Source organism: Oncorhynchus kisutch, linkage group LG5 (genome assembly GCF_002021735.2).
Source record: "Oncorhynchus kisutch isolate 150728-3 linkage group LG5, Okis_V2, whole genome shotgun sequence".
Taxonomy (NCBI): Eukaryota; Metazoa; Chordata; class Actinopteri; order Salmoniformes; family Salmonidae; genus Oncorhynchus; species Oncorhynchus kisutch.
In genome coordinates, this window is record NC_034178.2 from 31278531 (window position 1) to 31301113 (window position 22583).

Consider the following 22583-nt stretch of genomic DNA (forward strand, 5'->3'; position numbering starts at 1 on the left):
ATCTTTCTGTAGTCTCCCCAACACTTCTAGATCAACTACTGGAGGCTGGAGTAGCCATGGTGGATTTACAGGAATAGCTACCATTGGACTAAACTCTCTTCCATACAGTCCCATCTCCCTCGCCTAGATATTACCCACCCAGCTTCTGTCTTCGCTCGTGTTCCCAGCATGCCTGTAAAATCCCTTTCGCAGGATGAGACACCCCATGTCCCTGTAGGTTGATCCAATAATTAATTGCCAGCTGCTGTCTCCTAATCTGCAATGGCATGTCCCCCATCTCCACCTGTAGTGCAGCCACTGGGGAGGTCTGAAACACCCCACTACATATCCTGAGTCCTTGCCCCTGTGTGACATTTAGCCTTTCCAATGAGGTCCAGGCTGCTGAACCAGATGCTATACTGCCATAGTCTACTACAGATCGGATCAATGCAACATGCATGGTCCTCAATGAGGAACGCCCAGCCACATTGTGGATATCATGAACATACTCGTAATACTACTGCCATCTGGCGACTGAACCAGAATATGACTATTTGGCTGAAAGGGATATTTTTTATTTTTTTAAATAAGAACAAATTCTTATTTTCAATGACGGCCTAGGAACAGTGGGTTAACTGCCTGTTCAGGTCAGCTTGGGGATTTGAACTTGCAACCTTTCGTTTACTAGTCCAATGCTCTAACCACTAGGCTACCCTGCTGCCCCGATATACTGTATATACTATGGAAAATATGTTTTTTTTGTCTTCCCTGGACTATAAAATATAGTATATTTGCGAGGACAGAGACATAGTTAATCATGATAATAAACAAAATATTCTAGGATTGAAAGTTATATTAAACAGATCAACCTGTGTGTATTAATATTATGAAAGGTTATTTTATTCAGTTTGACATATAATGAAAAACAGTCCTAATCCAATATTCCATAAGAAACAAATGAATATGTCAAGAAATCTATTGTTCTAGTCATCGACCTGTATGTATAAATTTGTGTGGGGCCTGAAACCATGAATACTGTGGCTGTTTAGATTTGTTCTGCTGAGCATTTTACCATCTTGTAGGACCTACAACGTCAGTATTATGAGAGATGATCAATTGAGTTTACATTGGTCACATCCATTACGTTACATTACAATACAATACATTTCAAACTACTGTCATTAACAGATGGCTTCCCTGCTTCATCTTCCAGGTAAATACAGTAAGCATTTTCACTGAAGTTGCACATCAATTTTGTCCGTGTGATTCAACACTAGACTCTGCTCTCAATGCAGCTACCATTGTCTGTCCAATTCGCATCGTGACATTTCCCCGTTCTCTTCCATCCTCTTCACTCAATCACTTTCTATCCTCCTTCCCTAGATCCCAGTCACTCTGTGGTCTTCTCCAGTCCCTCTGGAGTCCAACGCTGCCACTGCGAGGCCTGGTGGTAGGAGGCAGAAAGGTTTTGGGAGGCCTAAGGATCCCTGTTTTAAACTCATCATTCCTCTTCCTCATCAGGGCGAAGGCTGGGGTCATTCGAATAGGGTCAGAAAAGTACTGTCGGAAAAAGAGAAAACCAGGGAATGTCTCAGTAGATGGTTTCTATTTTTACCTTGCTCTCACACACACACACACACACACACACACACACACACACACACACACACACACACACACACACACACACACACACACACACACACACACACACACACACACACACACACACACACACACACACACACACATACATACATACATACATACATACATACAGTGAGGGTGTGACATAAATCCTAAATCCTTACACTTACACTGGCTTGTGGTACTGATGGTCCCTTCTCTTTAAAGCCTGGGTCTGTATGCATCACACTCAGTTCCATCATGGAACTGCTGAGTTCTGACACGGTGGTCTTAGCACCCCTCCTTAGCTGGGTTGAAGAGCTCTGACGAGGCTGCAGCCTCCTCATGATGTCCCTCAAAGAGCTGAAACTTTCACTTTGAGGCACCTTCAATATCAGAGGTCTCTGCATAAGAGAAAGGCAAACCTTCACTGTCCATACTCTGTCCTTTAACATCTAACAGTATTTTATTTTATTTTACTGAGACAGATTCGTATTTCCATACAGGATGAATCAGTAGCAGTGGGACTGTGTGTATATTTATAAACCAGAGGCTCACCCTAGATATAGAGGGGCTATCAGCACCAGAGTTGACTCTAGATTCAGTTGCCTCTGTGTCTAACTCCTCTGCCATAACATCTTCCCTTCTAGTTGGACGATCTCTTCTCTCTCTGGAGGGAAAGCCCACAGCTTCTTCTCGTGAGCCTGTCTCCATTTTGTTTTCACTGGGCCCCACAGACTCTTTCTCATCAACTTCAGAGCTCCTCTGTTTGGAGAGGTGTATGCCATATGTTTTGAGTTGGACCCTTCAAGAGAATAATTACATTTTAGTACTATTTACTGACAAAGTATGGCTAGGTTTACTATGGTAATGTATCCATTTAATTAATTGGAGTTCTGAAAGTTAATTCACAATTATAGTCACAATTATCACAGCGTTACACACCTGTGTTGGGTTTCTGTTTCAGCGGACGGCTGGTTCTCTTCCTGAGAGGGTAAATCTCCGCTGCAAAATCATCCGAAACCAGACAGGTGTTATAACATTGCTACTCAAAGTATTGTGGAGAGTTATTCTAAATAAAACTCATTCTCTTCTTAAGGATATGCCACAACATTGCAAACCGAGCACGTATGAGTCTCATACTTCCCAAAAATGGACTCACTTAAAAGTCGTTTGATTATCCAGCTGAATTTCGCTCTCCGAATTGACATTGTTGGCCCATATTCTGTAACGTGAAAAGAACAAAATGAGCTGAGCACCGATCATACAGAAACTGCTACTGTCCCCACAAGATAGAACTATTACAGATAAAGGTGACACAGAGAGCAAATACAATCAAGACAGTGGCTCACAGTACACACAATCACACATGACGTGCGTTCTATGACTGGCTTCATATGTTCTAAGGTTTCTACACCCCGAAGCTCACAACAATATGGGCCTGCGTTGACACAAGGGCCATGTTTGCACCTGTTGACACATGTTTAGAAGGGAATGAAAGGTAAACGATCAAACCTGAGTGCACGAAATTGACTTTTTTGTACACTTTAGAGCCGTACACGTGCGGATCAAAAACCTTTCACTGGTTTCAAATGGTTAGGAAATCTGGCCTTCTGTGGCATAAAAACAGGTATGGAAATCACATTGTGGCAATCCCTCTGGTTTCATCACACATACCTCCCCTCGTATGCATGCGTAGTTGTGAGGTGATCAACTTCCTTCGGACAAAACTCCTCCCCAAAAGGTGGCTTTTTGTTCACTGCTGTAAAATGTTGCAATGGTTCCTCCATGTTCACATTCATGTCCATGGGTTCACCGTGTTGATAGACAGGACTTCCTCTGTGGATGACGCCCAGGGCCTCCCAATCCAGGGTGTAGTCTGCAGGTGGGGGAGCAGGGGGGCTGTTGATAGGCTCCATGGGGAAATACATGGGCCGGTTGTTGAGGTCCAGGAGCACTGAGTGGTGATGGGGCTCATCTATTGGGGCCTTGGGGTTCTTCCATGTGTCTGGAACTGGAAGTGAGGCTGCAAAGAGGATCCGGAACTCTCGGTCGAAGGCTTCCACTACCGGGCCACTCAGCACCGTCACCAGCTGCCGGTGCAGGTGGGCGTCTGACCATGTGAAGCTAGTGAACACAATAACAAGCTGTTATTTGATGTCAGAGGGTAACTGAGTATGTAATAAGTTATAACCTGTGGAGACCACCTAGCTGCTTTACCTGTAACTGCCATTAACCACGGTCTCCAAATCCACCAGGAGGAAGTTGTCCTTCAATTCCCCCATCACTATCTTTCCCTCCCGCGAACAGAAGGTCTTTCCTCCAAGAACACGAACCTGTATATTCTGTGAAGTGCAGAATAAAAGGTAATCAACTTTATTTCAACCCTGTCGATTCAAACATAGACTTTGAATTTACTTAAATACTGCCAGAATATACAGTATACATCAAATCAAATGTTATTTGTCACATACGCCGAATACAACAAGTGTAGACCTTACAGTGAAATGCTTACTTACAAGCCCTTAACCAACAATGCAGTTTTAAGAAAAATACCTGAAAAAAGTAAGAAATAAATGTAAAAAATAATTCAAGAGCAGCAGTAAAATAACAATAGCGAGGCTACAGGGGGTACCGGTACAGAGTCAATGTGTGGGGGCACCGGTTAGTCGAGGTAATTGAGGTAATGTGTAGAACCTTTTGAGAAGCGTCTTGGACCTAGACTTTTTGCTCCAGTACTGCTTGCCATGCGGTAGCAGAGAGAACAGTCTATGACTCGGCTGGCTGGAGTCTTTGACAATATTTAGGGCCTTCCTCTGACACCGTCTCGTATAGAGGTCATGGATGGCAGGAAGCTTGGCCCCGGTGACGTACTAGGCCGTACGCACTACCTTCTGTAGTGCCTTGCGGTCGGAGGCAGAGCAGTTGCCATACCAGGCGGTGATGCAACCCGTCAGGATGCTCTCGATGGTGCAGCTATAAAGCCTTTTGAGGATCTGAGGACCCATGCCAAATCTTTTCAGTCTCCTGAGGGGGAATAGGTTTTGTTGTGCCCTCTTCACGACTGTCTTGGTGTGCTTGGACCATGTTAGTTTGTTGGGGATGTGGACACCAAGGAACTTGAAGCTCTCAACCTGCTCCACTACAGCCCCATCGATGAGAATGGAGGTGTGCTCGGTCCTCCTTTTCCTGTAGTCCACCATAATATCCTTTGTCTTGTATATCATTACCACAGACGTGACCTTAGCCACACCAAGAGATGCACAGACTGACACAGTAAATGCAGAACAACCTGTTCAGTTGTGTTGCTTCACCCAGATACATTCCACAAATGCCAAAAAAAAGGAGTTACCAGAGACTAGTCAGCCTGGGTGTGCATCAGCTTCTCAAGAGCCAGATGTCAGGTTAATGACTCCCCTCTCATAAAGTTCATACTGCTTTTATGAAACCTGATGCACTGTGACAAAGATTATTAAAATGTTGAGCTGTTGTTTTGGTACTGTGTGAATTAACAAGGTATGTGGGATTGGCTAAGTGGTATGAATGACATCAGGAGTCAGAGTCTGTAGTCCTTATATGGTGTAGTTACTCACCGGATGCCTCAGCCTGTGAGGGGGGAGGTTCTCCTGGCTGGATCTCTGGTTCAGGACAATGTAAACAGGGACTCCCCGTGAAGCGATAGTGCGTAGATCCCCAATCACAGTGCTATCTGTCAGTCTGTCTGTCACCATGGCAACAACCTGTACAGCAGACACTCTGTCAGAGGAATATTAATATGTGACAGAGTGGATATTCCTCCCTGACCAGGTCGCAAACCCTAACACAACATACTGAAGAGGCACCATCAACAACACTGACCCAGCAAAGAAAAGCCATTTCTGGATCCGGCTTGACAGCACCTTTAGGTCCCATTAAAGCAGTAGCGATGAACTCAGCCATCCGCTACAAATAATCGTCATACAATCCAATATTCTTACTGATGTGCCAAGTGCATGTAGGCCTGATTATATTTTTGTGCCTTAAAAGTATATCATCTTCAATCACTCAGACATACCTTGCTAGCTCCCTGCAGTAGTCTTCTGATGATCTCTCTGACAGGAGGTTGTTCATCTGCAGGTGGGCTGGTGTAGACCATGGCGCGTCCCATTCCCACCCAGGTGACCCCCTCAGGCCAGCCCAGCTCCAGGCACGGTGCAGGGATGTCTGAGTGGGTGGGGAAGTACTTGGCGGAGAAGTCTTGCACACCTGAGTTGCCACCCTCCTCAGCCCCCTCCAACTCCTCATAGCTGCTATGGTAGTCCTTGACCCTGCCACTGATCTGGTTCACCTCCTCTGGGGAGAGGAAGGGGACGAGGTGCTCTGCACTCAGCGTGGTGTAGAAGGCCTCAGGGCCCGCACTCAGCAGGCGTTCTAGCGCATAGCGCTCCCTCTCGCAGTGAAGGTACTCCGGGCTGGACTCAGACATCGGCAGAAATATCACATCCTTATTCAGACTCTGTTCCTGGGAGTTTGACATGGCCGAACAGTATGTAGCCTCCTCGGTCTTTGGGAATGAGGGTTGTCTTTTGAACTCTGCAGGGGGGGGGGGGGGGGGGGGGTACACCCCACCTACAAGCACTACTAGGGCAGCACAGGTCCAGCCAAAATCATGACACCAATTACACTAGCTGGTGATGATATGCTATTTGTTACTGGAAAATTGTGTGCGGTAGAAGTCTCCTTTTCACTACCTCTGTTTCCTCTGAGAGAATCGCAGTCACCAATGAATCTTGATTCTCGCATTAGATCTCATTGAAAGCATTGTCCAGAATCAGTTAAATAAGGTAAGGACACAGATATATCTTCAAGGGAACAATCTTGAAAACACAGGCAAAAAAAGTTCCCAGCCTTTCACAAGTCCTTGTTGACGAAAGGAACAAATAGCTCTGAGTGAGTTATGATATATAATCACTAAAGAGATCATAACCACTAAAAACGATGAAATAATGATAGTGGCGATAGAAAAAGACAACTCACCCTTCACACTCACACTTCATGTCCTAAAATATGAGGACTCATTACCTCCAACTTATAACAGATTCTCTTTTCTTCCTCCTCCCCCTCTCGTACAACTCCTCCCTCACTCTCACCTTCCTCCTCTCTCTCTGCTCACGTTGCCTCTCTCTCTGCTCACATTGCCTCTCTCTCTGCTCCAAGCGATCTGCTCTGCTGACAGATCCTTTCGGTCTATCGCAGCCACGATCGGGACACGACCCTGTTTCCTCAAGAGAATCGCCACATCTTACCCTGAAGTGCACAGCGGACAACTTTCAAATCCTCATGTCAACTTGTGTTCCAACTTGTGGATTCTGTGTGGCTATCTTCCAAAATAAAGCAGTTTTTAGGTGACTCCCTACAGAGAGTGTATGTAATATTTCTTCCCTTGTGTTATCTATTATGTGGTGATGAAAGAAAACCTTTTCATTCACTTCATAGTTGACTCCTGAGACCGGTCCAGCCAGAAGGGCAGGTCTGCTAGCCACAGGAGCAGGACTGGAGTCCCACTGACTGCCTGGGGAAGCCTCGCTGGGGGCAGCCCTCTCTTCCCACACCTTCTATTGACTCTCATTGAATTTCCACCATCCATGCTCAGAATGATGTCACGAGATACGGGTTTCTACAAAGTGGAACAGTCAGCTAATGATGTTATTTGACCATAAAGTTTTTTTTAGTTTTTTTGAGTAAGATAGTAATGTTGTGGTGTGAGTGTGGTAGCTACCTATGAATGCCCCTTCACAGGAGTGTCTCTGAAGCTCAAAGGACATAGTGGCACACCCTACAGAGGTTATTATAGTACGGCATACTGGAGTTCTTCACAATGGGCATGTGGTAGGAATTTAAAGAAGCTTTCACAGAGGAATTAAACACACAAGAGCCATTAACTCCACAACTTGTTTTTTCTTACTGATCATGAGGAAGATTTTATGCAATCAAATAATTCATCACAGAAACGACAGAATTAACCCAAGCTGCAGCAATATTGCCTGCAGTCAAAAATTGTTCTATAAAATGAAATTACTCAATTGATAGATTAAATGAGAAAAAGTGTATTTCACAGATACAGTAATAGTATGCACACAATACATACACTATATATAGAGAGAAGTATGTGGACACCCATTCAAATTAGTGGGTATGGCTATTTCAGCCACACCCGCTGCTGACAGGTGTATCAAATTTAGCACACCGCCATGCAATCTCCATAGACAAACATTGGCAGAAGAACGGCCTTACTGACAGCGCTTGTGGCACGGTCATAGGATGCTAACTTTCCAACAAGTCAGTTTGTCAAATGCTAGAGCTACCCCGGTCAACTGTAAGTGCTGTCATTGTGAAGTGGAATGTCTAGGAGCAACAACGGCTCAGCCGCGAAGTGGTAGGCCACACAAGCTGACAGAACGGGACCGCCGAGTGCTGAAGGGCGTAGCGCATAAAAATTCTGTCCTCAGTTGCAACACTCACTACCGAGTTCCAAACTGCTTCTGGAAGCAACGTCAGCACAAGAACTGTTCATCTGGATCTTCATGAAATTGGTTTCCCTGGCCGAGCAGCCGCACACAAGCCTAAAATCACCATGCTCAATGCCAAGCGTCTGCTGGAGTGGTGTAAAGCTTTCCGCCATTGGACTACTCTGTAGCAGTGGAAACGCATTCTCTGGAGTGATGAATCCCTCTTTACCATCTGGCAGTCCGATGGAAGACTCTGGGTTTGGTGGATGCCAGGAGAACACTACCTGCCCCAATGCATAGTACCAACTGTAAAGTTTGGTGGATGAGGAATAATAGTCTGGGGCTGTTTTTCATGGTTTGGGCTTGGCCCCTTAGTTCCAGTGAAGGGAAATCTTAACACAACAGCATACAATGATGTTCTAGACGATTCTGTGCTTCCAACTTTGTGGCTACAGATTGGGGAAGGCCCTTTCCTGTTTCAGCATGACAATGACCCCGTGCACAAAGCAAGGTCCATACAGAAATGCTTTGTCGAGATCAGTGTGGAAGAACTTGACTGGCCTGCACAGAGCCCCCATCTAACTCCTGTGGGATGAATTGGAATGCTGACTGTGAGCAAAGCATAATTGCCCAACATCAGTGCCGGATCTCACTAATGCTCTTGTGGCTGAATGTAAGCAAGTCCCTCCAGCAATGTTCCAACATATAGTGGAAATGCTTCCCAGAAGAGTTGATGCTGTTATTGCAGCAAAGGGGGGGACCAACTCCATATTAATGCCCATGATTTTGGAATGAGGTGTTCGATGAGCAGGTGTCCACATACTTTTGGTCATGTAGTGTATGTAAATCCCATTGGAAATCTATTACAGAGAAAATAAAGACCTCTCTTTCATCACACATTGCGTCTCTGTTGTTGTTCACCACAGTCGAGTGATAACAGGATAACAGTACCAAGTAATATTGAATGATGCTGCTGATTGACCTCACGTCTGTCTTGGCTCACTGCCTCTTGCGCAGGTGGACATACAGAACTCCACTGAAGAGCAGGAGGGGTACACAGGACCAAGCCAGGATGAAGCAGTAGCCAAAGTGACCCATGCTTAGGTCTCTAGAGTCCTCCAGGATTTCCTTACGGTGGAACGTGAAGATGAGCGAGGCGGCAAATGATGTGAAACCTGGAGGAGCAAAGCAGACAGGGGAGAGGGAGGGTAAATGATCTACCGAGAATAAACGTGTGTGAATCAATAACCACAATTAACAGAGAATGAGGAAGCAACTTATCTAGGTTAATGACAAACCCTCTAAAATAATATACAGTAAGTACACACACAAAATAACTGGCTGCCATAAACTGGTAAGTTCTGGTCCAGTACAGTACCTGCGAAGACCTGACAAAGGCCTGTGAAATAGAAGAGCCCGACTTTAGACAAGGTGAAGAGCTGACCCAGGAAGACCAGGAAGGAGATAGAGGAGAAGACCACAGAGAAGACCATCAGGGCTTGGACAGCCTGCAACCAGTCTGGAGGAACAAGAGATGAGCCATAAGACTCCATGTCATTGGGACAACACATTGAATATAAAGACTACATTGAAACACAAAAACAGAAACATCATGCACATGATCACTCAAAGGCATAATTACACAGAATAACGATGGGAAGCGGTGACATAAAGTGACATCCTCATTCACATGTAGACTAGATCCTAAAGACCACACGTAGCCTGGATAAAACGTCCTATTTTATTTACCATTTTCATTGGAGGCAGCACACAGCCAGTTTCCCGTTGCGTTGTCATGAATGCAGTTATACCAGAGGTCTGTGATCTCAGCATCGGTCCAGACCCACCAGGACTAGAGCGAGACACACAATGGAAGAAAGGTTTAGTTCAGCAGGCAATCTGCCCATATCATAAAAGTGGGTTGGCTACGTCCCACTGTTGGATTCCTTCAGAGCTTTCGATGTGATTGGATATCCATAAATCACATTCCTGCATGTTATATAAGGTCACGGTAGGTTTATCTTAAGCACCATAGTACTATCCGTAGGTTGATATTCAACATTGTTGTGGTTGCTCTCTTCAGCCTTTGATACTCATATCAGCAACATATGCCAGGAAAAGGGAGTGCTGCAGAGTCGGATTTGGTATTTTGGTATTTTATTAGGATCCCCATTAGCTGTTGCGAAAGTAGCAGCTACGCTTCCTGGGGTTCACGCAAAACATGAAACATGACATATTACAGAACATTAGTAGACAAGAACAGCTCAAAGACAGAACTACATACATGTAAAAATGGCACACATGGCCTATATGTCAATACATACACACAACATAACTAGGTCAAATAAGGGAGAGTCGTTAGGTGTTGCTTTATCTGTTTCAAAAAAGGGTTGCTGTTCATTTAAGCAATATGAGATGGAAAGGAGTTCCATGCAATAATGTCTCCATAAAATTATGTACACTTTCTTGAATTTGTTCTGGATTTAGGGAATGTGAAAGACCCGTGGTGGCATGTCTGGTGGGGTTAGTGTGTGTGTCAGAGAAAAAGCATTGTATTTGGGCAAACACAATTTTTACAATAGTTTGCTAAGAGCTGGCAGAAACGTCTGCTGTTAGAACCAGTAAAGGTTGTTTTACCACTCTTGGGTAGCAGAATTCCTTTGGCTTCCCTCCATGCCTGAGAACAATTTTTTATATATTATTATTTTTATTTAACCTTTATTTAACTAGGCAAGTCAGTTAAGAACAAATTCTTATTTACAATGATGGTCTACATAGGCTAAACCTGGACGACGCTGGGTCAATTGTGCACCGCACAATGGGACTCCCAATCATGGGACTCCCAATCATGGGACTCCCAATCATGGGACTCCCAATCATGGGACTCCCAATCATGGGACTCCCAATCATGGGACTCCCAATCATGGGACTCCCAATCATGGGACTCCCAATCATGGGACTCCCAATCACGGTCGGTTGTGATACAGCATGGATTCAAACCAGGGTCTGTAGTGATGCCTCTAGCACTGAGATGCAGTGCCTTAGACTGCTGCACCATTCGTGAGCCCCCCGAATGGTGCAGTGGTGCAACTCCCTCTAGACTCTGATTAAAGATATGACAGATAGGAGTGGCCATAGAGTAAGCTACCATCCTCAGTAGCTTTCCATCTAAGTTGTCAATGCCAGGAGGTTTGTTATTATTGATTGATAACAATAATTGTTCTACCTCTCTCACACTAACTTTGTTAGTTGTTGAGATTGGCTAACAGTGGAGAGTGTCTCACCTTCTCCATGGTAGCGATGAACAGCATGGCCAGAGTGAGCAGATGCAGCACAGTCACAGACATGAGCAGGAGAACCATGATGGCTGCTGCTGGGAGCTTCCACTGAGGCCACACCCAGGGGTCCTGGACATAGACATAGTCTTGAGATAGTTGCCTGAAATACTCTCGCTCTCTCTCTCGCTCTCTATCGCTCTCTCTCTCTATCGCTCTCTCAGGGGGAAACATGTTCACTTTCATCATGCTCCTCAACATATGCCTGCAGTGATTATCTCTCTCTGCCTATCTATCAACCCACCACAGGCATCTTAGTCAGGGGAATAAGTCAGGGGAATCTAGAGAGCCTGAACTGCGTTTGAAGAACATAGCAGAGCTCCAACATGCTGTAGGTTTAGTAAGTAAATGTCCCGTCACTTGTCTGAAACCCCTGTCTGCTGCTACTATTATTACTATTATCATTTCAATCAGACTAGAAACATGTACAGTTGAAATCGGAAGTTTACATACACCTTAGACAAATATATTTAGACTTGGTTTTTCCTGACATTTAATTCTAGTAAAAATTCCTGGTCTTAGGTCAGTTAGGATCACCACTTTATTTGAAGAATGTGAAATGTCATAATAGCAGTAGAGAGAATGATTTATTCCAGCTTTTATTTCTTTCATCACATTCCCAGTGGATCAGAAGTTTACATACACTCAATTAGTATTTGGTAGCATTGCCTTTAAATTGTTTAACTTTGGTCAAACGTTTCGGGTAGCCTTCCACAAGCTTCCCACAATAAGTTGGGTGAATTCTGGCCCATTCCTCCTGACAGAGCTGGTATAACTAGGTTAGTAGATCTCCTTGCTCACACTTTGTTGGCCTTAAGCCATTTTGCCACAACTTTGGAAGTATGCTTGGGGTCATTGTCCATTTGGAAGACCCATTTGCGACCAGGCTTTAACTTCCTGACTGATGTCTTGAGATGTTGCTTCAATATAGCCACATAATTTTCCTACCTCATGATGCCATCTATTTTGTGAAGTGCACTAGTCCCTCCTGCAGCAAAGCACCCCCACAACATGATGCTGCCACCCCCGTGCTTCACGGTTGGGATGGTGTTCTTTGGCTTGCAAGCCTCCCCCTTTGTCCTCCAAACATAACAATGATCATTATGGCCAAACAGTTCTATTTTTTGTTTCATCAGACCAGAGGACATTTCTCCAAAAAGTACGATCTTTGTCCCCATGTGCAGTTACAAACCGTAGTCTGTCTTTTTTATGGCGGTTTTGGAGCAGTGGCTTCTTCCTTGCTGAGTGGCCTTTCAGGTTATGTCGATATTGGCCTCATTTTACTGTGGATGTAGATACTTTTGTACCTGTTTCCTCCAGCATCTTAACAAGGTCCTTTGCTGTTGTTCTGAGATTGTTTTGCACTTTTCACACCAAAGTACGTTCATCTCTAGGAGACAGAACACGTCTCCTTCCTGAGCGGTATGACGGCTGCGTGATCCCATGGTGTTTATACTTGCGTACTATTGTTAGTACAGATGAACGTGGTAATTTCAGGCGTTTGGAAATTGTTCCCAAGGATGAATCAGATTTGTGGAGGTCTACAAATTTTTTTTCTGAGGTCTTGCCTGATTTCGTTTGACTTTCCTATGATGTCAAGCACAGGGGCACTGAGTTTGAAGGTAGGCCTTGAAATAAATCCACAGGTACATCTCCAATTGACTCAAATTATGTCAATTAGCCTATCAGAAACTTCTAAAGTCATGACATCATTTTCTGGTATTTTCCAAGCTGTTTACACGCACAGTCAACTTAGTGTATGTAAACTTCTGACCCACTGGAATTGTGATACAGTGAATTGTAAGTGAAATAATATGTCTGTTAACAATTGTTGGAAAAATTACTTGTGTCATACACAAAGTAGATGTCCTAACCGACTTGCCAAAACTATAGTTTGTTAACAAGAAATGTATGGAGTTTAAATGACTCCAAACTAAGTGTATGTAAACTTCCGACCTCAACTGTAGACGTATGCCTTTCCTGTGAGCCTGTGCACATATATACAGATGTCTAGAAGCAATGCAGGACAAGGTTATATCCCATCCCCATCCTCATACTGTAAATAATCTAATATACATCACCATTCAACAACAAATGGCTGGAATAAGAGAATTTCTTGAGAGGAGTTCATTTCGCAGTCTCCTCTAGCTTGCCCATTCAAGCTGGCCCATTCTGACAGCGCCTGTTTATGGGATGAATGCCAATGGAGGACTAGGTTCAGACATTCAGTTCCAGAATAGAGCAGACTGTGTGTGGGTGTACTGTTCTTCTCCTTTCTAAATTCAAATACAACACATACATGTTCCCCTGCGTTAAATAGTGAGAGGGAGATTTGTTTCCATTAGATTGGTAATGACTATTCTAAAAGGTATGTGTCTCGTCACATTCTTTATCGGGTTGGTAATGCTTTTTCACTGCTGAGGTAAACTGTACTGTTTATGTAGTACTTACCTAGTACGAAGAGGAGCAAACCTGAGGAATTAACATGGTAGGAGGGAGAATGTACAGTTATGAATATAGCTACTGTTCCCTGAAGGAGGGAATGAGGCAAAAAAATACTATGGGGAGTCAACGACCAATCATATTCACCTGAAGAAAACTGAAATCACTCCCAATGGGCCAATTGATGCCGAGACTGCCCTCGGAAGCCCCGCCTTCCTGGCTATAATACAGATGCTCGCATGTATTTCCTCAATTCAGTACCGCTCTTCAGCAAGCCCAAACCCCCTGACGGCGCGGGGCCAAAATATGTTATACCTCGCTCCCTCCTTTAGGGAACAGTAGTTATATTCAAAACTGTACGTTCCCTTTCAGTTGGTCACTCGGTATGACATACTATGGTGATATACAATCTGTAAGGGGACCTGTAAGACTTACTGTAGTACTGTAGTCCTAGCAACATGGGAGGGACCGTGGCTGGAGATGAGCTGGGCTCCTCATCAGGAGCAGGTGGGGGCTTGTTGTTGGCTTCTGAAGCCCCCCTAACTGGAACAGGGATGACTCTTAGCTTAGAGACAGGTGGTGGCCCCTCGGCTACAGCTGGTGGAAGAGATACTGGGACAGGGGCTGAGGATCCCTGGGCTACAGCTGGTGGAAGAGATACGGGGACAGGGGCTGAGGATCCCAGTGCTACAGCTGGTGGAAGAGATACTGGTGGTCTAGAGCTCCACGATGGCTGACTGCTGACTGTTGCTCTGTAGCTGGAGAGGGTGGCCACTCTGGAACAGCAGCTGGCTGCAGGCTACTGTTGGCTAACGGTGGCAGACTGGAACACCTTGTCAGGAACAGGATGGATACCGATGCTGAGGGCAAAATGAGAACCAGTGGCAGGGACAGGTAGATACACCCTGGCACCGTCAGCGGGCTGGTTCTCCACACTGGAAATGTCTGGGAGCTGATAGGTAGGTACAGTATGTCTCTTAGCTGGACCACTAGTGGATGAATAGCCTTCAGACAGGTGTGGTGAGTGCCGGGACTGAGACAACTCAGCTGCTGCTGGAGGAGGCAGGGATGCCTCAGGATGAGGGCTCTGTAGAGGCTGGCTTAGTGAGAGAGAGTCTAGCTATGGACTGGGGTATGAGGTCTCTTCTTGTTGCTCACGTAGCTGAGTGAGACTGTCCCTCTGCTCTCGTGGCTCAGATGGGAGTCTGGGACGAACCTGTACTCTCTGAAGGTCTCCCACTCGTCTGGAGTTGTGTCCCATCTGGCCTGGCTGGAAAGGAAGGGACTGGGTGGAGAGGAGTGTTGTCTTGGCAGCTCCCTCAATAAGAGGCTGAAGGTCGTTTTCTTTCCCATGTGAATACTGTGCATACTGTGCATACTGTGAATACTGTGAATACTCTGCTGTGCTACAACAACTAGGATAAGGTTAGGCGTGGCGCCGTGGATGATCAGACCAGGTCCAGGCTTCACTAAAGGTGTATTATTCTTAGGTTGCTGGTTTGGTATGGGCGTGCTTGCATCTGGGCCTCGGTCAGGATGCACTGATGGGAAGACACAGTGAAACTTGCAGTTTACTTCAAGATAGACCGTATGTAACAGCACCGTATGAAGGCAGCACAGCATATACAGAGCTACGGCTTGACACAAGGCACACTTGGGTGTGAAGCCGTGTGTGGATGTGTGTGTATGCGTGGTTTTCCTATAGGAGGAAGCAGATAACTAAAGTGCCATCAAAATCAGGAATGATATACAACTATTATACAATGACATTGCATAACAAATATAAACTATATGACATCACTATAACAGGTTATTACACATGAAAGGCTTAAACTAAAGCACCACTAGTTGGCAATAACACATGAATGACTACACCATTACTAATAACTGAATGGATGGAATCTCACTGAATCCCATAAAGACATCGGAAAGGGTGGGACACAACACAATTACCGAAGTAACATGCCGCGGCGCCACGTTAGGCTTGACTAACTACTAAATGCTTACTGGATTAATACACTGGAAAGGCACGCTAAAGTGCTATCTTCACCCAAATAGTATGCAAAAGCATACATCCATTTAATAGACAGGTGTACAATAACTCCTCATGCAGTATGACAGAAATGACGGTTATTGTTGCGACCCGCCGTCCACTAATAAAGGACTACCACGGACAAATATCAGACCAACTGTAACAACTTACAGACATAGGCACACCATCATTTTTTGTTTTTTGTTTTAGGAAGACACAAATACATTTAAATGACAGAGACATGCAAGCGCCATAGATGAACTAGTCAATCCAATGTACCACCGCACCAAGTCCGAATGACAATCACATTCCTCAGTAAGAAGATCCTGGGGTTTCAAGCTGTTCTGGAGAGAATTCCAAGACCACCGAGCTGAGTAGTTAAAACACTTTTTTTTGCAATGATCTGTTCTGATTTTAGGGACCGTTAGAAGTAAGTAGGAGTGAGACTGTAACTGGTATTTATTTTCTGACCGTGTCAAATAAGAACAGGGATCAAGTGACAGTCTTCCAAAAATGGCCTTATTGATCATAGCATACCAATGTTAAAGCCGACATAAAGTCAGCGAAGACCAGCTGACAGCACTATAGAGATCACAGTGGCGTGTCAAACTCTTTTGGTCGGTAATAAACCTAAGAGCTGCATGATACATGGAATCAAGTGCCTTCAGGGTAGTGCTTGAGGTCTGCATATAAATACCATCACGGTAGTCGAAGATAGACAGGAATGTACACCGTAGCAGTTCTTATCTGGCCTCCAAAGTAAAACAAGCCTGGAAAAAAACGATTCTCAATTTGATCTTCTTTACCAGGCCCTCAACATGATTAGTGAAGCTCAGCTTCTCATCCGCCCAAACTCCTAGATATTTGTCTTTACTTGCTCTGTAGACTTCCTTTTCAAGGTAGTAATGACATGATTTTCAGAGTGTTTAGTATTGGAAAAATAACATGTATTTTGTTTTAGAGCAATTCAGAACAAGCTTCAAATCGTACAGATTCTGTTGAATGATGTTAAAAGCCATTTGAGTTCGTTTTTAAGCCAAAGTCAAACTACTGTCGCTTGAATAGAGAACAGTGTCATCCACATAAAAATGTACATCAGCTGTCTCAATGTCTCCCAATGTTGTTGATGTAGATACTTAACAACAGTGGACCTAAAATTGATCCTTGAGGCACACCTCTAGGATGTCAGACTTACAACTACTTGCCAAGATTTGGAACGATTATTCAGATTATCAGCAGTAGATTTGAGATAGTGGTCTGCTTACACCAGTTTTCAGTCAGAACTTGCATGTAAGCGGTAACTAAGGGAATGATGCTAGCACTTCATATTGATGAAAATAAAACCTAATATAACTCAAACGGAAAGCATTTGCATTTTTGCGCAGTCCAGGCAGTGCTGAGAGGGATAGTTTGGCCTGCTAGAGAAAGAGAAAGAGTCTCTTAACAACATGGAACTTAGGTCCCAAATGAGGACCCAGCCGAGAAGAGATCAACATCCGACGAGCTTCTCCTTCACGTCTCTATGGATTAAAATGACAATTTTTTTTCAGCACTGCCTGGACTGCGCAAAAATGCAAATGCTTTCCGTTTGAGTTATATTAGGTTTCATTTCTATGCATATACACAATATGAAGTGCTAGCAAAACAGTCCGAAGCTCTAGGTAATTGATATGCTGCGCTCTTTGCGCTGTTGACCAAATCCATCTTTCCGAGTAGCCCACACACAGCGCTCCCCATCCTAGTAAGGACGCATCTGTCGTGATCACCCTGCTGAACATTACCTGGCCCATGAGAATCCCCTGCAACAGCAGTCACGGGTCCCTTAGGCACCACGGGGATACCTTGAACCCAACACTGAAACAGACACATCAACAGAAGTCCCAGAGACACCAGAGCTATCATAGAGGTCATCAGACCCAATATCCGCAGGCACAAGCGAAAAGGCACAGTGCTCTAGCTGAAACCTTGCCAGACAGAGCCGGTATGCGACCCTCCTCTGTTGGGACAAAAACGCATGATTCAGAACCGAGTCCAGAACGAGACCCAGAAACTGAATGCGCTGAGCCGGCGTCAAACAACTTTTCTTGTGATTCACTATGAACCCCAGAAACTGAATATGGGAAACCAATGTGTGGAGCTCCTCCGGTTCCCTCGACACCGCTACGACCAGCCAATCACCCAGATAGGCCAATACTCATAGCCCTGGCACCACACCGGTGCCAAAGCCGGCTCCACCACCACAGAAAAGGTGCGGGTGATAGGGAGAGCCCGAAAGGCAGGACCAGAAACTCATAGGCCACACCCTCGAAATGAAACCTCAGAAACTTTCTGTGAGGAGGATGTTTAGCCACATGAAAATACGCATCTTTCAGATTTACGGATTTGTACCAATCGATGGGACGCACAGACAACAATAGCCGGAGGAGTGTGAGCCTTTTGAACTTGCAAACCTTGAGGTGCTTGTTTAAAACACAGAAGTCCAGGATGGGACACAATGTTCGATCTCTCTTGGGAACTAAGAAGTAACCGCTCTGTACTTCAGACATAGGGACCACCCGAATAGCCTGCTTTTGAAGGAGAGAGGAAATCTCTCTCAAGATAGACGCTAGGACCTCGGGGACCATTGACATAATGATGCCACGAAAAGGAGGAGAATGCACAGAGAACTGCAGACAGTACCCCCTCGTCGCCGTCTTCATTAACCAATGAAACTGTGCATGCCAGCCACTGGACAGATCACACTGCCAGTTTCCCAAACATTATCTCCTGAATGACTGGGATAAAATGTTTTTTTTTGTCATGCTTGTTTTCATATCCACCACAACCGTGTGTCTGAATGTGAGGAATGCACACACCTGGACGATACCACACTCTCAATACCCCTGAACACCGAGGAATCTTGGGTAGAAACAATGTGCTTTCATGGTACTGCCGTTCTGATACCCGGCTCACACCGGGTTAGGGGACTTTGGCAACAAGTAACTTGCCCCCATTGACCAAGCCACTTGGGAGCACTGTTGTCGCCGTAAATGCATCCTGCCTCTGGCCTAGACCCTTCCCATCACGCCTCGGGAACTGCCGAGGTGCCCCGGTGAAGGATCTTCATTGGAAAAAGACCCGTAGAGCTGCGTCCTGTTTTTGTTTCTCCCTGAAAGGGGCCTGTTAGGACTCCATAGCCAAGCTAAACAACCTTTTGGTGAAACTGGTTCATCAAAATACATACGCCTGTCCCTCTCAGGAATCCAGGACAATGTCAACCAGAGGTGGCGCTGAGCCACCACCGCTGCTGCTACCATACTTTCCCCCCAACTAGGATAGTACAGTGGGACAGACGCAGCACAAAATCAGCCGTAGCACGGATTTTGTTGAGAAGCTCTGAAACTGGCTTCCCCAACTCCACACTCACATTCAGCTCCTGCAGCAAATCGATATGATACATCTGCAGCATTGTGACCACATTCAATGACCGGGCCGGCACACCCCTCACCCTGGTACACTTTGTCTATCTGATCTGCCGGCACGGTTTATTCGGAAGCACCCTGCTAGGATTAGCCCCGTTGTTAGCATCTGGAGCTCAGTTTCTCACCAGCTTTCCATCCATCAGACAGCAAAGTGCCCCACCTTCTTCATACCCTCTACAATCACGAACTCGCCATAACCTGGTGGCACCAGCCTGGCTGAATGAGGGGAATCCCAGGTTGCCTTTAGCTCATCCGCGAAAATCTTTATACAGGGGTAAGTGACGCTTCACCGCGCTGAAGTGACAGGAGGTAAATACCTTCTCCCAATACCTTTAGGCTGTCCCAGAGCTGCCCTTGAGCCAACCAGGGATAGTATATCATCCCCAGAATCTAGACTCTGAACACTGCCAGAGAAACCGGAATGAACTCCTACCACCGCTGCTGCTCTTTTTCGGCCACAGACAACCCCATTCCTGAGGTTGCTTCATCAGAAGACCTTCACTGGTTTCATCGGAAGACCCTTCACTGGTCTGAGCCAAAAGCCTACTGAGCGTGTTTCCACCCCAGGCAAACAGGACAACACTTGTGAGTATGCCCTAGGGTACGGTCGGAGGTTAAAACTCAGCTGGTTAGCCTTTTTGAACTCAAGCAAGGAAGTACTGGCTACACAAGCAGAACAGAATGTAGCGGGTTTTTAGCCAACACAAATCCTACCCAAGCAAGGAAGCATTAGCTGAACAAGCAGAGCAGGAAGAAGTGGGTTTTTAGCCAACACAAATCCTACCCAAGCAAGGAAGCATTAGCTGAACAAGCAGAGCAGAAAGAAGTGGGTTTTTAGCCAACACAAATCCTACCCAAGCAAGGAAGCATTAGCTGAACAAGCAGAGCAGGAAGAAGTGGGTTTTTAGCCAACACAAATCCTACCCAAGCAAGGAAGCATTAGCTGAACAAGCAGAGCAGGAAGAAGTGGGTTTTTAGCCAACACAAATCCTACCCAAGCAAGGAAGCATTAGCTGAACAAACAGAGTAGAAAGAACAGAAAGAGGTTGACGTTTATCAAACACAAAAACCGATACCAACACCCAAAACTCGTAACATTTAGGGGTGCCAGTACTCTCTCCCCAATAACAGACACCTAAGTTGAAGCCGAAAATCGTAATCTTTGTGTCCTTGAAAAGTTTGTAGATTGTGTGACCCTTTCTCCCTTTAGGTGAGCTGAAGAGCGAAGAATTGAGGAAATTAATGCGAGCCTGGTATTATAACCAGGAAGGCTTCCGAGGGCAGGCTCAGCATCCATTGGCCTGTTGGGCGTGATTTTCATCAGGTGAATATGATCGGTCATTGACATTGACTCCCCATAGTATGTTACGCTGAGTGAGTGGCTGAAAGAGAACTGTGGCGTGAAAACAAAGTACATTGACTCTGATAACATTATACTCTAGATTGAGAATAACCATTTTAAAAGTATCTATTTCAAAACACACATAATGATGTTGGTATATAGTATATTTGTGTCACTGTTAAATCAAAGCAAAAACACAATAGATATCACTATAACCAAAGATTTATCAAGACTGTCAAGTCAAGTTCAAAGCCTTGATATTGCGACTTACCTTAGATTGCAAATTTCAGTTCCTGGGGCCAAGTGGCTGGTTCTGTAATCCTCAGTAGCCCTGTCTTCTGCTGCAATCGGGCTTTTCTCACAGATGCCAATCTCCTCCCCCTCTACTCTTCGTCTTCTCCCACACTCGGTCTCCAAAATTTAGAGAAAGACAGGGGTTGGAATGCAGAGTGGGATACAGGGGGAGTTTTAAACTTCCATTTCCTCTGCCCTCCCCCAAAGTCTACAGTCTGGACCAACTGACTAAAAATGACTACTGACTACCAACTGCACTGGACCCACCCACAGTCATGAACCGAGTCAATCACATGAAAAGCTACATATTGTAAACATTACATTCGTATGTTGGCATGGTATACATACAATGGGGAATAATTAATACTTTGCTTTCGACCTGTTCCATAACCCTACAGCAAATTGTAAGAGTAGAAAGATGTAATGTATGTGTTCAGTGTCAGTTTATAGAGACAGAAGAATCTTAACTGTCTTAGCAACATACATTATTATTGCATTTGTCAGGAGCAATTTACCTCATGTATTTGTTTTGTCAAGTTGTATCCAAAGTCACACTATAGTTGAGTAGACTACCAGTTTAAAGTGATCCATTGCTTTGATATATGGGCAACTGTGTGGGAATATGGGAGATGTACTGTATAACCCATTCGGGGTTAGTCTGTCTCTAGTACAGTACAGTTGGCTACTGTTGCCAGGCTGGATTCAGTCAATGGGAGGAAATTACTTCTCATTAGAGACCACTTTTGATTCCTAGTGAGTGGGAAAACTGAGACCACACAAGAAACCTAAACAAGTAGGCTAAAAGTTAACACAATAAGACAAACAAAAAGATTTTCACGAAATCTGCTTTATTTGAATGTAAAGGCAATATTTGACAACAAACATACAATAAAATAGAACAATCTAAAAAGACACCAAATTAACAAATGTACATTTTTCCATGAAGTGCCTTGATAAAATTCTATGTAATTCAATTCCATTAAACTGAACACTGATGTTTATTTTTGAATATAATGACCCCCTATTTTGATCTGAATTGCAGCTTGGTCTATGGTTGCATACAGGTTTTTTTTGTTTGTTGAAAATGTCCATAATATAGCTGCAGTAATAGTGGAATGATAGTGTTTCACAGTATTACTAACCCTCCAGTGATGTGATTGGCTGTGATATTCACTTATTGATGTCTCCCAACAGAGCTGCATCTGTTGTCAAAATGGGAAAGCTGCTTGTGGCTGTGTTATCTAGTGGAAATTGGGTCAAGTGGACAATGTAAAAATTCTGCTAAATTCTAGGTTTAGCACCTTTAAATTGGGAATTCAGAGGTGGGGGAGCCCTATTTGGAGGGGTTAGGTTAAGGTTTGAGCCACGGTTGAACATAATGGTTATGCCAATATTAGGCTGATACTAGGGTTAGGGTTGAACTGGGTTGTAGGCATGAAGCTACGATTAAGTTAGTGTTGAAGTGGGATGTAGGCATGAAGTAGGGTTAGGGTTGAAGTGGGATGTAGGCATGAAGCTAGGGTTAAGTTAAGGTTGAAGTGGGATGTAGGCATGAAGCTATGGTTAAGTTAGGGTTGAAGTGGG

At 44.7% G+C, this 22583-nt stretch overlaps 2 protein-coding genes across 2 annotated transcripts; both read right to left on the reverse strand.

Annotated features, from left to right (window-relative positions):
- Window positions 1–857: 857 nt before the first annotated feature.
- fam83e (family with sequence similarity 83 member E) lies at window positions 858–6549 on the reverse strand. Its single transcript, XM_031823876.1, has 9 exons — window positions 5660–6549; window positions 5199–5345; window positions 3826–3950; window positions 3283–3732; window positions 2768–2830; window positions 2551–2610; window positions 2164–2410; window positions 1797–2009; window positions 858–1539 (listed from the first exon to the last, which is right to left on the reverse strand). Exons 1-9 carry the CDS (start codon window positions 6119–6121, stop codon window positions 1339–1341), a joined length of 1968 nt encoding a protein of 655 aa, XP_031679736.1. The 5' UTR covers window positions 6122–6549; the 3' UTR covers window positions 858–1338.
- Window positions 6550–8839: 2290 nt separating this feature from the next.
- Window positions 8840–21143, reverse strand: emp3a (epithelial membrane protein 3a (MAM blood group)). Its single transcript, XM_020482131.2, has 5 exons — window positions 20977–21143; window positions 11378–11500; window positions 9843–9945; window positions 9472–9612; window positions 8840–9268 (listed from the first exon to the last, which is right to left on the reverse strand). The coding sequence occupies exons 2-5, from the start codon at window positions 11453–11455 to the stop codon at window positions 9093–9095; spliced, it is 498 nt and encodes a 165-aa protein (XP_020337720.1). The 5' UTR covers window positions 11456–11500; window positions 20977–21143; the 3' UTR covers window positions 8840–9092.
- Window positions 21144–22583: the final 1440 nt, after the last annotated feature.

Excerpts from the sequence above, each read along its gene's own strand:
- emp3a (XM_020482131.2), bottom strand. The coding sequence starts at position 11,455 with ATGGTTCTCCTGCTCATGTCTGTGACTGTGCTGCATCTGCTCACTCTG. Across the intron at positions 9,946-11,377 it reads TCATCGCTACCATGGAGAAG|TCCTGGTGGGTCTGGACCGA; the intron begins GTGAGACACTCT and ends GTCTCGCTCTAG. Across the intron at positions 9,269-9,471 it reads CCTTTGTCAGGTCTTCGCAG|GTTTCACATCATTTGCCGCC; the intron begins GTACTGTACTGG and ends TTGCTCCTCCAG.
- fam83e (XM_031823876.1), bottom strand. The coding sequence starts at position 6,121 with ATGTCAAACTCCCAGGAACAGAGTCTGAATAAGGATGTGATATTTCTG. Across the intron at positions 3,733-3,825 it reads GTGGTTAATGGCAGTTACAG|CTTCACATGGTCAGACGCCC; the intron begins GTAAAGCAGCTA and ends TGTGTTCACTAG. Across the intron at positions 2,611-2,767 it reads GATAATCAAACGACTTTTAA|CGGAGATTTACCCTCTCAGG; the intron begins GTGAGTCCATTT and ends ATGATTTTGCAG.